The sequence below is a fragment of the Podarcis pityusensis genome, assembly GCF_964106645.2.
Source record: "Podarcis pityusensis genome assembly, chromosome: 4".
In the NCBI taxonomy this organism is placed as follows: Eukaryota; Metazoa; Chordata; class Lepidosauria; order Squamata; family Lacertidae; genus Podarcis; species Podarcis pityusensis.
In genome coordinates, this window is record NC_138027.1 from 6,102,669 (window position 1) to 6,122,395 (window position 19,727).

A 19,727-nucleotide genomic window follows, 5' to 3' on the forward strand; every position below is an offset into this window, starting at 1 on the left:
AGGTAAACAAACCCGGCGATTCTTCTCATTAGTCGTGAGAAGAACACACCCTCTGCTTCTCTCTCCCTCCCTGCATTCTCCCAGGGAGGAGAAATGAGACAGACAGGAGTCCTTTCTACATGTTTTATTCCTGTCACTCAACAGTACATAGAAATGTGACTGCACCCTTCAGACTCCATCAGAAGAGTCACACACTCCTCCCCTGTACTTCCAGCACAGGTCAGATAACACACTGAGCTAACATCCGGTGCTCAGTACAGAGAATAGGCTCCACCTTTTCTCCAACAGTACATCTGCAAACCTGTTTTGCATTCCAGCCATCTGGAGCTGGCTTTTGCCTTGGTGCTTTTTCCCAACATATATTAGTTGCTTAAACATATCTATATTTTTGGATTGGTCCTCAGTCATTTGGGCATAGATTTCAGCTAATGCACCAATTATTTTGGCTCTAAGTATCTTCATCTTATCTTCATCTTTCACTTGAAAATCTTGACAAACTCTTTCAAATGATATAATAAAAGCCTCAGGGCTATCTTTTTCCTTAAACACAGGAAAACGCTTTAAATCTACCTTCACTTGAGTTTGACTAATAGTGTTATTACTATTATTTTGATTTTCCATAGCTGCTAATTCCAGTTTCCTCATCTCCAGCTGAAATTGCATTCTTTCACTCTCACTTTCCCTCTACTGCTCAGCTCTCATTCTTTCGCTCTCCTGCTAAGCCCTAATTCTTTAGCTCTCACTTTCAGCTTTAATTATTTCTATTTCTTGTACAGATCTAATCTTTTCTAATTCCAATTTATATTCTTGTTCTAACTTCCACTTTGTAGTCTTCAGAGAATTTTGGACCTCCTGCCTCAGGTTGAATGTTAGCTACATTTTCTAAACACTGCTCTCCCCTCTGAGGATTTCCATTCTCCTCTCCTTCAGAACTTTCATAAGTTGTTTCCCTCACAGGGTTTCTTATCTTTTTGGGCGGCATAATGTGTGAGTGAGAATTGTCAGTAAATTAACAAAATAAGAGAAATTTCCTCTCAGTACCGTTCCCTCTGGCTAGGCTTCTCTCAAGACTCTGGTCCCAAAGTTCTGCTATGGGTTTTCTCTCTAACCCTTCAAGCTTACTTCCTCTGACCACGAGTCTAAACCCTCTGCCAGAACAGATTTTGAGCTCTCTTTTTCCTTGTTATTTTGGCTTTGCGGCTTACCTTAGGTATTTTACAACTACACACTCAGGCTAGGTAATCACTTCACAGATTTACCCTTCCCCCTCCAAGTGTATTGTTTTCCCCAACACAGGCGTATCTATCTGATCCCGCCTCAAACATATTGATTTGGATCCCACTGCTGCTGTCACTTTTTTGGTGACTAGGCGCAACAATCTAAATATCCCACCACAGGGTATTGAATGGATCTCACAGGCATATTGATGTTATCCCACTGCTGCCGACACTTTTGTGGCGTTCACACAGGGTCCCCGGACGTTTGACAGTCTATTGATCCCTGTGCCACCACTGGATCGCTTCCCCACTGCCACCAACCCATTTCTCTCGGGTACACACTGCATCTAGACAGTTGTTAACATTAAACCAAATAAACAAGTTTATTTTATAAGCATTAACAAGTTTATGGTTTCAGATAATTTTTCTTGTCAGTTTCTTAACCTTAGTTTCATTACCGGCCTATACCTTCCTAATACCTTCTAACTGATTATCCCAGCTGTTTAACTGACTCCTCTTAACAGATTCTCTCACTCTCTCGCATCAAACTAGCCCAACCCACAGACTTATCTTCCCTCTCCCTTCTCTAACTCCAGACTCACTTCTTAACAACTCTAACTCCTCCCCTTGGGTTCCTATTGGTTAATCATTTTACACTTAGTTAACCCTTTCCTTATGACCCAGTATGATGTCATACACCTAGGAGGGCAAACGCCACAGGCCTCCTTAAATATTTTATGGGGGGGAAGACGCCTAGGTCTTTAAACATTGGCGCCTATTCCTACACCCACAGGTCTCAGGATGGTTACAACATAAAAACACAAAACACCACATGTTCAAAAGGCATTAGATGTCAATCAGCCAAACGCCAGGTAATAAAGGTGCGGATTTCTTAGCTCCTAAAGCTGTAAAATGGTTTTTCCGACCTTTGAATGGATTCTTTTATGGGAATTGAGACTATCGCTGTGACTAAAGCTCTTTCCGCATTCCATGCACTGATAGGGTTTCTCCCCTGTATGAATTCTTTGATGGCAAGTGAGTTGGTCCTTCTTCCTGAAGCTCTTTCCACATTCCACACACTGATAGGGTTTCTCCCCTGTATGAATTCTTTGATGGGAAGTGAGACTGGAGCTCTGAGTGAAGCTCTTTCCACATTCTACACACTGATAGGGTTTCTCCCCTGTATGAATTCTTTGATGAGAAGTGAGACTATAGCTGTGATTAAAGCTCTTTCCGCATTCCATGCACTGATGGGGTTTCTCCCCTGTATGAATTCTTTGATGAGAAGTGAGACTATAGCTGTGATTAAAGCTCTTTCCGCATTCCATGCACTGATGGGGTTTCTCCCCTGTATGAATTCTTTGATGGGAAGTGAGACTGGAGCTCTGAGTGAAGCTCTTTCCACATTCTACACACTGATAGGGTTTCTCCCCTGTATGAATTCTTTGATGAGAAGTGAGATTATTGCTGTGATTAAAGCTCTTTCCGCATTCCATGCACTGATAGGGTTTCTCCCCTGTATGAATTCTTTGATGAGAAGTGAGACGATTGCTGTGATTAAAGCTCTTTCCGCATTCCATGCACTGATAGGGTTTCTCCCCTATATGAATTCTTTGATGGCAAGTGAGTTGGTCCTTCTTCCTGAAGCTCTTTCCACATTCCACACACTGATAGGGTTTCTCCCCTGTATGAATTCGCTTATGGGAAGTGAGATGATAGTTCTTCCTGAAGCTCTTTCCACATTCCACACACTGATAGGGTTTCTCCCCTGTATGAATTCGCTTATGGGAAGTGAGATCGGAGCTCTGACTGAAGCTCTTTCCACATTCTACACACTGATAGGGTTTCTCCCCTGTATGAATTCTTTGATGGGAAGTGAGATGGGAGCTCTGACTGAACCATTTTCCACATTCCACACACTGATAGGGTTTCTCCCCTGTATGCATTCTTTGATGGGAAGTGAGACTGGAGGTGTGACTGAAGTTCTTTCCACATTCCACACACTGATAGGGCTCCTCCCCTGTATGAATTATTTGATGGCAAGTGAGATCGCAGCTCTTCCTGAAACTCTTTCCACATTCCACACACTGATATGGTTTCTTTCCAATGAGATTTTGTTGATGGGAAGTGGAATGGGAGCTCTGACTGCAGCTTTCTCCACACTCTAAATTTTTACATGGCTTCTCCTCTCTGGGGATTTTATCGTGGTCACCTTTGTTCTCGATTTCCGATTCATCACAATCTGCAATGCAGACAAAAAGGGTTAGAGCCTCAGGAACAAATGGATAAGAACTGAAGGGAGTTGGGGGGGGTGTCCATTACCTGTATTGTTTGTCATTAACCAACATATTTATTATGATATTCTGATGTGTTGTTGAATGTTGCTTTGTTTGATATACAGTAGTGGTCAAAATTGCGGAAGCCTTTTGGAGAAAAGTGTATTTCAGAGGTTTGATGGCTCAAAACTCTGCTTCTTTTGGAGTAATATTCTAAAATTATATATCAATGGAAAGATAATTTAATCAAGAATGCAATTCAACTAAGTTTGTTTAATTATCCGTATTCTATCAAACATTATAGCCAGAAAACCAGAAAAAGGAAGCACAACTTGCTTAGGTTGACTTTTGTCAGTGTGTTACGTGATTGCTAACAAGTTGGTTGGTTTTCTGTCTTCTTTCATTTAGTTAGGTTGAAAAACATAAGAAAATTAAAGAAATGGCACAAAGAGTTGATTGGTCACCCAGAAAGCGATGTAAAATAGTACTATTAAGTGAACAAGGCTACAGTTATGAAGAAATTAGAAGAAAGATTGTGGAAAACATAACCAAAGCTGGCCTTTCTATATTTTTGAAGACGTATATGGAGACTCAGTCACTAAAAAATCAGACTGGTTAAGGCAGGAAAAGGTGCACAAAGGCAAGTGACAATCGAAGAATGGAGAGACTGTCCCTACATGACAGAAGAATATCATCTGGGTGTATACAAGATGACATGGTGCAATATAATGTGAAGTTGAGTGCAAGGACTGGTCGAAATGTTAGAATTCTAAGAAAAAAGCCATTGTTATCTCTCAAGCAAAGCTTGAAAGACTAAACCCTTGTTAAGTGGACAGTGGAAGAATGGGACAGTGTTATTTGGAGAATTGAGACCCAAATCTCCTTGCTTGGTAGTGATGGCATGAAATATGTGAGGAGAAGAATCAGAGAAGATTTACATGCAACTTGCATTACACTGACTGTGAAACACCCAGATAGTGTGATGATCTGGGGTTGTATGGCAGCAAAAGGTGTGGGCAGAATTTGCGTCATTAATGGAAATGTAAATACCCCCAAATACATAAAGGAAATACTTTAGCCCAAACTGAAGCCTTCCGCAGGTGATCTTTTCCCTGATACTGAAGCATTTATTTATTTATTTATCTATCTATCTATCTATCTATTTCAACAAGATTCAGCTCCATGTCATGTTGCTGCTGTGTGCAAACGGTGCTTTCAAGATAATCCTATTCCACTGCCAGAATGTCCTGGGAATAGCTCAGATTTTAACCCAGTCGGAAATCTATGGGGCCGACTAAAGAAACTTGTTAATCAAAGGCAACCCAGCAATAAAGCCCAATTAACATAGGCAATAATTCAGTCTTGGTTTCACATTCTCACAGCTGCAGAACTAAAAACTTCATGGGAAGGCGTTGTAAGGCCGTAATTAAAGCTAATTAATTAATTAAATTAATTAATTAATTAAATTAATTAATTTTAATTAATTAAAACCCCTTCATGGATCACTGCCTTGCCGTGGCGAAGGGGCTTAAATAACTCAGAGAAGCTATGAGCTTTGCCGTGCAGGGCCACCCAAGATAGACAGGTCATAGTGGAGAGTTTTGACCAAATGTGATCCACCTGCAGCAGGAACCGGCAAGCCACTCCAGTATCCCTGCCAAGAAAACTCCATGGACAAAGACAACAGGCATATAAAAGTTATGATGCTGGAAGATGAGCCCCTCAGGTCGGAAGGCGTCTAACATGCTACTGAGGAAGAGCGGAGGACAAGTACAAGTAGATTCAGAGCTGATGAAGCGGCTGGGCCAAAGCAGAAAGGAGGCTGAGTTGCGGATATGCCTGGAAGCGAAAGGAAAGTCCAATGCTGTAAAGAAAAATATTGCATAGGAACCTGGAATGTAAGAACCATGAACCTTGGTAAGTTGGATGTGGTCAAAAATGAGATGGCAAGAATATTGACATCCTGGGCATCAGTGAACTAAAATGGACGGGAATGGGCAAATTCAGTTCGGATGACCATCATATCTACTACTGTGGGCAAGAAACCCATAAAAAAAATGGAGTGGCCCTCATAGTCAACAAAAGAGTGGTGAAAGCTGTACTGGGATGCAATCTCAAAAATGATAGAATGATCTCGATACAAATCCAAGGCAGACCTTTTAACATCACAGTAATCCAAGTTTATGCACCAACCACTGGTGCTGAAGAAACTGAAATTGACCAATTCTATGAAGACTTACAACACCTTATAGAAGTGACACCAAAGAAGGATGTTCTTCTCATTATAGGGGATTGGAATGCTAAAGTAGGGAGTCAAGAGATAAAAGGAACAACTGGCAAGTTTGGCCTTGGAGTTCAAAATGAAGCAGGGCAAAGGCTAATAGAGTTCTGCCAAGAGAACAAGCTGGTCATCACAAACACTCTTTTCCAACAACAAGAGAGATGACTCTACACATGGACATCACCAGATGGGCAGCATCAAAATCAGATTGATTATATTCTCTGCAGCCAAAGATGGAGAAGCTCTATACAGTCAGCAAAAACAAGACCTGGAGCTGACTGTGGCTCAGATCATCAGCTTCTTATAGCAAAATTCAAGCTTAAACTGAAGAAAGTAAGAAAAACCACTGGGCTGGTAAGATACAATCTAACTCAAATCCCTTATGAATACACAGTGGAAGTGAGGAACAGGTTTAAGGATTTAGATTTGGTGGACAGAGTGTCTGAAGAACTATGGATGGAGGCTCGTAACATTATACAGGAGGCAGCAACTAAAACCATCCCAATGAAAAGGAAATGCAAGAAAGCAAAGTGGCTGTCCAATGAGGCCTTACAAATAGCGGGGGAGAGAAGGCAAGCAAAATGTGAGGAAGATAGTGAAAGATACAGGAAATTGAATGCAGATTTCCAAAAAATAGCAAGGAGAGACAAGAAGGCCTTCTTAAATGAGCAATGCAAAGAAATGGAGGAAAACAATAGAATGGGAAAAACCAGAGATCTGTTCAAGAAAATTGGAGATATGAAAGGAACATTCCGTACAAAGATTACCGTAATAAAAGACAAAAGTGGAAAGGACCTAACAGAAGCAGAAGACATCAAGAAGAGGTGGCAAGAATACACAGAGGAACTATACCAGAAAGAAATGGATGCCTCGTATACCCCAAGTAGTGTGGTTGCTGACCTTGAGCCAGACATCCTGGAGCGTGAAGTCAAATGGGCCTTAGAAAGCACTGCTAATAACAAGGCCAGTGGAAGTGATGATATTCCAGCTGAATTATTTAACATTTTAAAAGATGATGCTGGTAAGGTGCTACACTCAATATGCCAGCCAATTTGGAAAACTCAGCAGTGGCCAGAGGATTGGAGAAGATCAGTCTACATCCCAATCCCAAAGAAGGGCAGTGCCAAAGAATGCTCCAACTACCGCACAATTGCACTCATTTCACACGCTAGCAAGGTTATGCTTAAAATCCTACAAGGCAGGCTTAAGCAGTATGCGGACAATCAGATTTTAAACAACTACCCGTGAGTAGAACGGAAAATTGGATCTTTAAATACCTTAATTTGGCACCGAAACGGGGAAGGTCTTAAACAGGAAGTCCGCCTTCCCCTTTTTGTAAATAGATTGAAGCAAAGACGTTATAAGCTAAAGTCTTTGGAAGCTTTTGGCAAGGGATTAAATTTTCATCGGTTAAAGCTACAGAGCCCCCCTTGGAAACAGGAGAAGAGGGGGGAGATTTTGGACTTGGTGAGCCTGCAGGAGAGAGTGAAAAACCAAATTACCACTGCCCTGAACCTGGTAAGGGCTGCCAGAAAGAGTGAAGTTTTGGGAGAGTTTATTGACTGCGAACAAAACATTTTTGACAGCTAGTTAAATAAGAAAAAGATACTGTTTCCATTGTTCCCTTCTACGCTTAAAAAGGAGGAAAAGTAATTGGAAACTGAAACTATTTTCATGGCTTGAATTGTCTCTGAAAGGACTGATACAAGTGGAGACTGTTTCCCTCTAGAGGGAGTTTTTGAAACTGTCACAGGAGTGCAACTGGGGAATTACCAGCTGCAGATAAGTAATCGTGAGAACTAGAGATTGACCTTGGACCACTCAAAATGTTGACAGGAGAAGCCATTGTGACGGTATTATGCAAGATAAGCTACTTGTTGGAACAGCTTCATAAGAAGACAGATGACATGTCTTTTAAAATTGACAATTGGGATCAAAAAGTGACTAATTGGAGTCAAAAAGTGAGCACCAACACAGAAATAATTCAGGACTTGGTACAAGAATCTACTTTGGAAGGACAAATTGTGGAGGAGAAAGAGAAAGCGGTGGTCGTTGAGCCTAAAGTAATACAAGCGGGATCCTCAGTCTTACAGAAGCAAATTGAGGATTACAAGTTGAGGACTTCTAGGATTGAATCTAGAAAAAGCCAGATTTTGAGGATTGGATCCCGGCCTGAATGGAAGAAGGAAAGTTGGAAGGATACCTCTATGCAGAGATCAATTGACTTTTGGGACATGGATTTGGGTCTGGAGGAGATTGGAGTTCTGGGGGCCTTTGGAACCGGAGGAATTTTGAAACATGTCATGAAACATCTTATAGACCTCAGCTTCAACTATGGAAATTTGGCTGACCTGCCTGGAAGGAATAAAAGCATTGTTAGGTTGGAGTCTTCCCGAGATCTGCTTTTTGACATTAAAGAATATGAAGAAGACCTGCAGAAGGGACCTGGAAAAGAGTTAAGAGCCTCGGACATAAGATCTCCAGGTTGATGGACTATATGGAATTGACGGAAAGGACTGGCAGAATCCGAAAGCAGGGAGAGGAGATGGTGGAAGAAGATTAGAGAATTTAAAGTTTATATATAGTAATATTGTAAAATTAATGAATGATAGAAAAATGATGGAAAGAAATTTTATGGCCTTAGCAGAAATGTTATAAGGAGTTAAGCATATATAAGTATTTTAGTTTTAATGACAAAAAATATGTTAAGATATTTATAATATGACAGAAAATAGAGAAAGATGGAAAGGATTTGCTGAAACCATTAATAGAAGTGGAATACAAAAAGGGAGGTGAGAGGAAGTCGAGGAAACAAGGGAATGAATGATAGAGTATGGAAAAGGTGTGATGTATGTTTTTAAATGGTTATTGTTTTGTTTTATTTAGGGTTAAGGTGGGTTAGGGTTTTGTTTAGTGTAGTTTAATATGTTTAGGTTGTGTTTTGTATTGTTTATATATTGTATTGTATTCTTTTTTTCCTCTTTTTTAAGTTTTTTCTCTTTTCTCTTTTTTCTTTTTCCTTTCTTTTTCTGTAACTTTTAAAAGTAATAAATATTAATTTTTTTTTAAAAAAAGAACCTATTAATGAGGGTGAAAGGGGAGAGTGCAAAATATTGTCTGAAGCTCAACATCAAAAAAACGAAGATCATGGCCACTGGGCCCATCACCTCCTGGCAAATAGAAGGGGAGAAATGGAGGCAGTGAGAGATTTTATTTTCTTGGGCTCCACGATCACTGCAGATGGTGGACAGCAGTCACGAAATTAAAAGACGTCTGCTCCTTGGGAGAAAGGCGATGGCAAACCTAGACAGTGTCTTAAAAAGCAGACACATCACCTTGCCAACAAAGGTCCGTATAGTTAAAGCCATGGTTTTCCCAGTAGTGACGTATGGAAGTGAGAGCTGGACCATAAAGAAGGCTGATCGCCAAAGAATTGATGCTTTTGAATTATGGTGCTGGAGGAGACTCTTGAGAGTCCCATGGACTGCAAGAAGAAATAACCTATCCATTCTTAAGGAAATCAGCCCTGAGTGCTCACTGGAAGGACAGATCGTGAAGCTGAGGCTCCAGTACTTTGGCCACCTCATGAGAAGAGAAGACTCCCTGGAAAAGACCCTGATGTTGGGAAAGATGGAGGGCACAAGAAGAAGGGGACGACAGAGGACGAGATGGTTGGACAGTGTTCTCGAAGCTACAAACATAAGTCTGACCAAACTGCGGGAGGCAGTGGAAGACAGGAGTGCCTGGCGTGCTCTGGTCCATGGGGTCACGAAGAGTCGGACACGATTAAACGACTAAACAACAACAACAATTAAAGCTAAAGGTTACCAATGGTTACCAAAGGTTTCACATTTTTGCTTTATGACTGCTGTTTCAATAAATACTCCTTCATAAAAGTCTTTGCGTTACATTCCTCATTAAATTATCTTTCCATTGCTATATAATTTTATGGTATTACTCCACACAAAAGTGGTGTTATGAGCCATCAAACCTCAGAAATACACTTTTCACAAAAGGTTTCCACAATTTTGGCCACTAGTAGAAGTTGTTCATTTTAAAGTTAATGTTCTTTTTATATGGCATCAGATTATTATTATTTATGTTTCATGATTATATATGTGTTGGAAGGCACCCAGAGTGGCTGGGGCAACCCAGCCAGATGGGGAGTAGAAATAAAAATTATTATTATTATTACTACAGTGGTACCTCGATTTAAGAACAGTTCTGTTCCGGAAAAGATTAAGTTTGTAAACCGAGCTACCATTGGATTATGGAGAAAGACAGAGAGTTCCAGAAAGAAATCTACTTCTGCTTCATTGACTATGCAAAAGCCTTTGACTGTGTCGACCACAGCAAACTATGGCAAGTTCTTAAAGAAATGGGAGTGCCTCATCACCTCATCTGTCTCCTGAGAAATCTCTATGTGGGACAAGAAGCTACAGTTAGAACTGGATATGGAACAACTGATTGGTTCAAAATTGGGAAAGGAGTACGGCAAGGCTGTATATTGTCTACCTCCTTATTTAACTTATATGGAGAATTCATCATGCGAAAGGCTGGGCTGGATGAATCCCAAGACGGAATTAAGATTGCCGGAAGAAATATCAGATATGCAGATGACACAACCTTGATGGCAGAAAGTGAGGAGGAATTAAAGAACCTTTTAATGAGGGTGAAAGAGGAGAGCGCAAAATATGGTCTGAAGCTCAACATCAAAAAAATGAAGATCATGGCCACTGGGCCCATCACCTCCTGGCAAATAGAAGGGGAAGAAATGGAGGCAGTGAGACATTTTACTTCCTTGGGCTCCATGATCACTGCAGATGGTGATAGCAGTTACGAAATTTAAAGATGCCTGCTTCTTGGGAGAAAAGCAATGACAAACCTAGACAGCATCTTAAAAAGTAGAGACATCACCTTGACAACAAAGGTCCATATAGTTAAAGCTATGGTTTTCCCAGTAGTGATGTATGGAAGTGAAAGCTGGACCATAAAGAAGGCTGATCGCCAAAGAATTGATGCTTTTGAATTATGGTGCTGGAGGAGACTCTTGAGAGTCCCATGGACTGCAAGAAGATCAAACCTCTCCATTCTGAAGGAAATCAGCCCTGAGTGCTCACTGGAAGGACAGACCCTGAAGCTGAGGCTCCAAGACTTTGGCCACCTCATGAGAAGAGAAGACTCCCTGGAAAAGACCCTGATGTTGGGAAAGATGGAGGGCACAAGGAGAAGGGGATGACAGAGGACGAGATGGTTGGACAGTGTTCTCGAAGCTATGAGCATGAGCTTTACCAAACTGCGGGAGACAGTGGAAGACAGGAGTGCCTGGCGTGCTCTGGTCCCTGGGATCACGAAGAGTCGGACACAACTAAGCGATTAAACAACAACAACGACATTACTCCACAGAAAAGTGGTGTTATGAGCCATCAAACCTCAGAAATACACTTTCCACAAAAGGTTTCCACAATTTTGGCCTCCAGTATAAGTTGCTCATTTTAAGTTAATGTTCTTTTTATATGGGATCAGAATATTATTATTGATGTTTCATGTTTATATATGTGTTGGAAGCTGCTCAGAGTGGCTGGGGCAACCCAGCCAGATGGGCAGGGTAGAAATAAAAATGACAGCTTTGTTCCGAGCTGACAGAGGCTGGAATGTATGAAAGCAGGCAAAGAGAGATAAGGAAACTGGAATGTGAGCTGGAATGTGAGAAGGAGGAGGGGCAGCCGAGTGGCAGAGCTTCAGAGAACACAGAGCAGGCAGCAGATAGCAAAGATCCACAAAATACCAATCTTAGCTCAGAGACAAAAGGAGAGAGGCCAGGAATAGCTAGCCCAAAAACTCGAAGGCGCGAAAAGGTCAGTGAGAGGAGGGGGAAAGAGCGGAAGCGAAAGGGTTTTTCCCCCTCTTGGAAGAAGAGGAAGGGGCGGAGTTTAGACTTGGCAACTGCAAACTTGAAGTCAGACACGGAGTGAAGGAGCTCCGGAGTGATTTATGTGTATGAGCAATAAACCTGAGATAATTACTGCCGGTGTCTCGCTTCTGTGGGAGAGCCAAGCCATTACAAAAAATTATTATTATTACTACAGTGGTACCTGTTCTGGAAAAAATTAAGTTTGTAAACCGAGGTACCACTGTATCATCCTCATCCTCATCACTGCTACTGCTACCTGAGATTCCATAAGCCTAGCTCTTCTCTGGGATGTATTTTTTTTGGCCCAGTCATGGCATCCCCTCCATCTCCAATGTCAGTCCTTGTTATGGCTTGGTCTCTCCCACAAACGTGAGACGACTCTGTTAATAATTTCAGATTTATTGCTAAAACAACAAACTTGGACGGAGCTCCTCTACTCATCGTCCTCCCCACAAGATGGAGTTGCCCAGACTGAGCTCCTCCCCCTTCCCCAGCACGGAAGCCCCCACCTTCTCTTCCAGTATCTTTAAATTTGGCAGAGAATGCTTCCTGCATTCCAGCGTCTGACTCACTCCTGTAGCTCTCACACAGCTGTCTGTCACTCTGTCTCTCTTTTTCTTCTCCCCCTTGTTCAGAGCTCAGATGACAGTTGCTCTCCCCCTCCTCTCTGCCTTCCGCTGCTAACTCTCCTCTCCCTAGGCCTGCTTCTTCTCTGGCTGGCAGCACCTGAGCTTCGCTGCCAGTCATCTCTTTGGTCAACCCAAGACTGACAGGAGCAAAAACAAAAACCGGAAGCTACTTAGCTTTCCTAACAATTCTGAAGCTGACAGTGAAGATGGCCTGGGAAGTTCAGACCAGCCCAATCTCTTGGGATGCGTCCAAGGGAAACGGGGGCATTTGGCAGGCTCCCAGCTGGCTCCAGCCCACCGGCCGGTAACCGGGCAAACTCCGGTCCGCGGAACAGCATCAAACAGCGACCTGCAGCTTCAGAACTCTTCAGAAGCTGGAGCACCCTCTAATCAGCAGAGTAATGAACTCTGCGACAGAAGGGTGGCAGGGGAGGAAACCCAGAATGAAATACAAATTACTTACGGATTCCAAAGAAAGAGGGGGATTCTCTCTGTCAGACTTAACAATCTATTTTGAAGCTGCCACACTTTGTTGGATTAAAGAATGGATGAAATTAGAAGATACAGATTTACTAGATTTGGAGGGATTTGATAATGTGTTTGGTTGGTATGCATATTTGTGGTATGATAAAGTAAAAGCCCATAAAGCATTTAAAAATCATATAATTCGGAAATCGTTGTATAATGTTTGGATAAAATACAAAGACCTTTTAGAAAGAAAGACGCCCAGATGGCTTTCACCAATGGAGGCAAAAGCCCAGAAAAAATTAAATATGGATACCAAATGGTTGAGATATTATGATTTATTAATAGAGGAAGAGGAAGGTTATAAATTAGGACCATTTGAGCAAATTAAAGATAAGCAAAATTGGCTACATTACCACCAGATTAACGAATTGTATAAACTGGATAAGAAAAATGGTTTTGCCTTGGAAAAATCTAAGTTGGAGATGGAGTTGTTAGATACTGGAGGTAAAAACTTATCTAAAATGTACAAGCTTTTCCTGGAGTGGCATACGAAAGATGAACAAGTTAAATCGGTGATGACAGATTGGGCAAGAGATTTAGGACATAACATAATGTTTGAGGACTGGGAAAGATTGTGGAAGAAAGGGGTTAAGTTCACCGCATGTACTTTGTTAAAGGAAAATATTATGAAAATGATGTGTAGATGGTATTTGACTCCTGTAAAATTAGCAAAGATGTACAGTGGTGCCCCGCAAGACGAATGCCTCGCAAGACCGAAAACCCGCTAGATGAAAGGGTTTTCCGTTTTTGAGTTGCTTCACAGGACGAATTTCCCTATGGGCTTGCTTCGCAAGACGAAAATGTCTGCGAGTCTTGAGATTTTTTTTTCACTCCCCCCCCCCCTTTTTCTAAGCCGCTAGGCCGCTAATAGCCTTTTAGCAGCTAAGCCGCCAAGCCGATAAGCCTTTAATAGCCGCTAAACCGCTAATAGCGCTAATCCGCTAATCCGCTAATAGGGTTGCTTCGCAAGACGAAAAAACCGCTAGACGAAGACACTCGCGGAACGGATTAATTTCGTCTTGCGAGGCACCACTGTATCATAATTGTGATAATACATGTTGGAAATGTAAAGAAAAAGAAGGAACATTCTTTCATATGTGGTGGACCTGCTCCAAGGTGAAAGACTTCTGGGAAAAGATTTATAATGAATTGAAAAAAATGTTGAAATATACATTTATAAAGAAACCAGAGGCCTTTCTTCTTGGAATAACAGGTTCGGAATTGCCCAAGAAATATGTTAATCTGTTTTTGTATGCAACAACTGCGGCTCGTATTTTGTTAGTTAAAAGGGGAAAACTCAAGAATTACCAACAGTAGAAGAATGGCAGATGAAGATGATGGATTTTATGGAGCTAGCCGATCTAACCGGAAGAGTCCGCGACCAGAAGGAGGAGGAACTCACCACGAAGAATGGAAGAAATTTAATGATTATTTAGCTAAATTTGTTAAGCTAAAATAACTGGAAATAGCGTCCAGATACTTAATGGGCTTAGGACTGTATTTATGTTAACTGATAAAATAATATGTTTAATACAAGAAGGAGAAGATTTAAAGATGTTAATGTTTAATTTAAAGGGTATTAAAATTGGGATTTGGAAAACCGTTATAAGGATATGCAATGAAATTCAACTAAGGGGAAACGAGGAAGTCGTTTTACAAAGTAAATAACTGTTATTTTCAATAAGGTTATGATTTATGTTTGTTATGTTTTGTTTGTTTTATATTTTTGTTTGTCGTTGATATTGTAAAAACTAATAAAATGTGTGTTTTTTTAAAAAAAAGAAGGGTGGACAGAGGCATATGTAAAGCATATTTACAAGCAGTATATTCAGCATAGATCAAGACAAAGAAAAACATGTCTGCTCTCCTTCATGTCTAAGAGCAGGAAGCATGAGGCAAAAGCTATACACAAACGGAAGTTCCCATGTAAACAGAAATGTAAACAGAAATGTGACAGACGATAGCTCCACACATCAGTTTAGGTGGAAAGGAACATCAATATCCTAACACAATCATGATAGAAAAAGGAATAATTTGAGGAAGATTGTTCAAAGAAAAAACTGTAATTTACTCTTTATTGTGGGGGTGTTAGGTTCCCAGGTGTTAGAGGGGGTGCTGTTGAGCTCTGTGAAAATATATGAGGTTGGTCACATTGAGGTATTTTTTGAATTTCCAGTCAGATATGACGATCCCACAGGGAGCCTTACCGAGAGAGGCCACGATCCCACGATTCTCCTCCATGACGTCCTTATGCAGAGCTCTCTGCTCAGGATCCAGCAACGCCCACTCCTCGTCCGTGAAACGAACAGCAACATCTTCAAAGCACACTGGACCCTAAAAGAAACAGGAAATGTTCTCCTCTGAGACAGAAATATGATCTGCTACACAATGCCCTGTTGTGTTCTTCCTGTTAATTGTGGTGTTGTTTCAATAGGATTGCTTTGCTGCACATTATAAATATGGATGCTTATTTTATTCTGCGTTTTAATTATGGGTGTTCATCTTTGTGCAAATAGGTGGTACTCCATACTGTGTTTTTCAGGTCATTCTGCCTACGCAAGCATTCCAGTTTGCCTGATGGAAGGATCCACTTTCTCCTCTCCTCCTGAGCTGTTCTGGGGAGTTCCCTCCCAATGCCCTACAGTTAAATCCAAGGGGGTCATGGGGGCATGGAGGGCGGAGGAATGGGGGGCAAGCCCCATTTTGCAGTAGATGGGGCTGGTTAGGTGAATCCAGGCCACTATTTGTTTCTCATTTGTCCACCCCTTAGAAACCAATTTTAGCATTCAGTGATCAATCTAGAAATAAAATAAGCCTATTTTGAACGGCCATCTGTCTTGGATTATCTAGCAGAGATTTCTGCAATGCACAGGTCTCCTGGCTCTGAGAGACAAGCAGGGAGAGTGGCTTCTGGCAAAAGGAGAGGGAGCCACCGGTGGCTCTAACTTATCCTGACTCACCTCTGCCTCTCGGCCTTCCTCTCCCACTCGCCTCCTTCCTCTTCTGCCTCTGATTCTGCACTGCATTCTGCCACAGAGTCTCCCAGCTCACTAAGCCCTGTAATCCCTTCAGTGTCTGACACCTCCTCTTCCCAGGCTTCTCCCTCTTCCCCCCTGACCACCCATCCTTCTTCACCTCTACTTCTTGGGCTCTCAGCCATCTTCCTTCCTGGTTCCCCAGTTGCATCCTCCCACCATTCCTCTGTGCCCAACTAGTCCATGACATTGCTCCATCCCTCAGCCTCTGTCCCCACAAGGCAGCTTCCCCTGACCTGATCTGGTTCCACAGCCACTGCTTCCCTTCTGCCCCCATGAAAAGACGGATCAGGAGGTCTTGCTGGCATCCTTCTGTCACCTGCAAGAGAAAAAAAGGTAAACAGGATGCCAGGAGTGCCTGCTTCTCTCACAGGTGAAATAGGGCATCTCTTACTACAGATGGGCCTTTGAGAAAGCCTTACCTGCTGAGAGCATTTGGACGTTTGTGCCCATTTCATATGTTTGTGGTGCAAAAATACATCTCCCCTCCTCTGGACCCTCCTTCCCAACTGTCTCCCCACAAAACAAGATGAAAAGAACCCTCAGATGAGTTGGAAAACCAACAGAATGAGACCAGATGGGGAAAAACCACCTTTCTCTTACCCAGTGGCCTCTCTCTGATGTCCAACGGAGGCCTCTCTGCCTCACAGGAATCCAGGTCCATTTCTGCAAAGAGATCCTTTCCCTGAAAATAAACAAGGATTCAAAACAGAGAATGGTGAGAAATATTAGAAAGAGTATGACAAAGACTTGAAGGGTGCAAGATCTCATTCCATGGATGCTTTCCCAGAAAAAGGATGGGCCATCAGCAGAGCATTATGGGATGTTCTCTGTCCTGTTTGGAGCCCCTTGGGCGTATCCAGAGGAAAGTCTCTCTCACCTGCTTTCTCTCCTCTGCCTGACTCAGGAGGAAACCTTCGGCCAGGGCCACCGCCTGGGAACTGGTCTCCGCTCCGCATTCCCTCACCCAGCTCTCCATCTCCGGGGGAAGGATAGCCAGGAACTGCTCCAAGATCACCAGGTCCAGCATCTCAGCTTTCGTGTGCCTTTCTGGCTTCAGCCACTGATTGTCAAGGTGGTAGAGTCGGCTGCAAACCTCTCGGGGTCCTTTGGCCTCCGGGCAGCAGAACTGCCTCAACTGCTGACTCTGCACCTCTGAGCGGAGAGTGCCCTCCTCACCCAGGATCTTCTGCACTGGGTTTTCCCAGAATCCCCCACTGCTCCCAGTTTGCCTGGCATGGCCTCTTCCTGTTCCAGGGCCAGCTGAGTTTCGCTCATCCATCTGTGCTCTCAGGAAGCCTCTGAGAGATCGGAAGGAACCCTTTGGTCTTCTGACAAGTTCTGTCCGTCTTAATGAGAGGCTCTAGCAAATCCTGCAAAGCAAATACATTGTTCTGTTACAGAATTTGTAGGACAGGGGGGGAAATGGTTCCCTGAGCAAGCATGGATGAGTCTTGCCGGGAACCAGGGCTGGACTGCAGCGCATCCCAGACCATGAGCTATCTTTTTGAAAAGAAAGAGCAGGAAGACGAGAAGAAATAAGTCTCTAGCCTTCTAGCAATGCAAAATGTGGAGGCAACTGAAGGGATTTCTGCGAGATTAATCAACCTGGTTTCTGCTGCCTTCCAGTCAATGCATGAAGTCAGAACCGACTGACAAGGGAGTAATTTATATCTTGTGAAAATGGATGCTTTCCTCTATTGGGGTCCCCACCCGGGGGTCCTCAGAAGTTCCTCCCCACCCTCAGTCCCCTGCTTCTTTCTCCTTTTCTTACACTTGGACTTTCTGCCACTCTCCAGACAGACTCCTGGGGTGGGGTCCCTTTTTGTTTGCTCTGAGGGCCAGGTATGTATCTGACCAACCCCCTAAGGGCCAAGTGGGCAGGGCCAAAAACATCTCCCTTGAAATTTAGGTGGGTAATTTTCTATTATTATTATTATTATTATTATTATTATTATTATTCTGTTAGATAGCTTAACACACACACAGCCATTCATGCCAAGGTCCCTGGAGGCTCGGTGAGTAGCAGCGCCCATTTCCGGCTGCTTTGCCAGCAACAATCCCTTTGGGACAGAGAGGATGTGGTCCTGGGATGCCATGCTCTGGGTGCGAGAGGATTGCTGCAGTGGCCTCAATGTGGAGCTGCCGTGGGAGACGACTGGGAAACTGGTTTGCAATGCAGCAGCCAGACTAGGGGCTGGGATCCCTCTCTTTGTTCCAGCCCTTTCTCCCCCACTTTTCCTCCCTTCCTCCACGTGTTTTTTTTTAGAGGGGGGAGGGGCTAGTCCACCTCCCCGTCCAGCTTTGGAAAACCATTTGCACATGTTTCCTCTGTTGTGCAATGAGGCTGAGCGATGTCACACAGAGTTAAAGTCCCAGGGACTCCTTTGTTTAAAGCAGGGAGATTTTTTCTGAAAGGGGAGGCGGAGGGCCAAGTGAGTTTGGGATCCTCTGATCTCCAGGAAGGAGAGCGTGGCAGACCTGGCCCCTCCCGGATCAGGCCCCCCAGGCATCCTCCCCTGCTGCAGCCCTGGGACCCCCCCCCCCCGTCTCCCCACTGCACCCTCTGGGGGGAGAGAGAGGAGACTCACCAGATCCCAGGAGGGGACAGCGAGGCAGCCCTTGCAGGAGAGACCCCAAAGCAAGGGAAGGACTGGGGAGGGAGGGGCCTTGGCTCTGGAGGACCTGGCCCCCTCTTGCTTCCTGGCCTCTCTAGGAAGGCAGCTCACTTCCCTTTAACCCTTGCCAAGCCGAGTCCCTCCAGCTCAGCCCTCTCTCGCTTGGCAGAACCTCAGATTTCTATTATTTTTTACGGATTTAGGGGGGCAGCTGCCCTCCTGGCTATGGCAATGCCCAGATATCCTTTTGGGGGTGAGGCTCTTGGCTGGACTCTGAGCATCTCCCTCCCTTGGCCAGAAACCAGAGTAAGAGCTTGCAGGGAAAAGGGCTTTGCAGAAGGCAAGGAAGCTCCTCCTAGAATTCAGGAGTGGAGAGATAGGAGGGGATCCTAGGGTCATCTAGTCCAACCCCCAGCAATGTAGGAATCTCAGCTAAAGCATCCATGGCAGATGGCTGTCCGATCTGTGCTTAGAAACCTCCACGGAAGGAGAGTCCACCACCTCCCAAGGGAGACCTTTCCCCTGCCCAACTGCTCTTAGATGTCCCTCAAGGCAGCAGTCCTGAGTTCTAGCCCTGCTGAAACAATCGCACTGGCTGCCAAGGAGGAACCAAGCGAAGTTCAAAATAAATAAATCCTATTCTCATCATAAATGAGTAATACTTTCTTATGCATGCTTTTTATGCTAATATACAAAGTATGCCATTTCCCTTTCCAGAAATGCTTAATTGCTAATTCAATTAGCACTGAAGGACTGAAAATTGATTTTTATGTTTAGTGAAGCTTTTAATATTTGATGGACTATTGTATTTTAATATTTTGTTGGATGTCGCCCAGAGTGGCTGGGGAAACCCAACCAGATGGGCAGCGTATAAATTATTATTATTATTATTATTATTATTGAAATTGATCAGGTGAGTGTTCTCCTTTCGAAAGAGGCAGGTGGAATCTCCATGGTTGCTAATAGCATAAAGTTGAAAGGCTAGTGAAATATGGGGAGCCCTAGAGCTGAAGATGGATGGTTGCTGTTATTATGTTTTGGGAAACTTTTAATATTGGATGGACTATTGTATTTTGATATTTTGTTGGAAGCTGCCTAGAGTGGCTGGGGAAACCCAGCCAGATGGGCGGGGTATAAATTTATTATTATTATTATTATTATTATTATTAGATTAAATTGATCAGGTGAGTTTTCTCCTTTCAAAAGAGGCAGGTGGAATCTCCACGGTT

At 43.2% G+C, this 19,727-nt stretch overlaps 3 protein-coding genes and 2 long non-coding RNA genes across 5 annotated transcripts in view; 2 read left to right on the forward strand and 3 right to left on the reverse strand.

Moving 5' to 3' along the window:
• Positions 1-19,727, reverse strand: part of LOC308475075 (uncharacterized protein) — a 166,728-nt gene that overhangs the window by 50,160 nt on the left and 96,841 nt on the right. The gene's annotated exons all lie outside the window — the stretch shown is intronic.
• Positions 1-19,727, forward strand: part of LOC308475429 — a 59,162-nt gene that overhangs the window by 36,611 nt on the left and 2,824 nt on the right. The gene's annotated exons all lie outside the window — the stretch shown is intronic.
• LOC308475145 (uncharacterized protein) lies at positions 1,573-18,775 on the reverse strand. Its single transcript, XM_081002098.1, has 6 exons — positions 18,472-18,775; positions 16,761-17,253; positions 16,484-16,565; positions 16,117-16,199; positions 15,053-15,179; positions 1,573-3,459 (listed from the first exon to the last, which is right to left on the reverse strand). Exons 2-6 carry the CDS (start codon positions 17,160-17,162, stop codon positions 2,117-2,119), a joined length of 2,037 nt encoding a protein of 678 aa, XP_080858224.1. The 5' UTR covers positions 17,163-17,253; positions 18,472-18,775; the 3' UTR covers positions 1,573-2,116.
• The window catches only part of LOC308475315 (uncharacterized protein), a 141,652-nt gene continuing 123,497 nt past the window's right edge, over positions 1,573-19,727 (reverse strand). Inside the window, exon 3 of the mRNA XM_081002393.1 lies at positions 1,573-1,970. The gene's annotated coding sequence lies outside the window, so the exon portion shown is untranslated. The remainder of the gene's footprint in view (positions 1,971-19,727) is intronic.
• Positions 9,710-15,318, forward strand: LOC308475454. The gene is made up of 2 exons (XR_013985213.1): positions 9,710-11,632; positions 15,022-15,318. It is a non-coding gene; the product is annotated as an uncharacterized lncRNA (long non-coding RNA).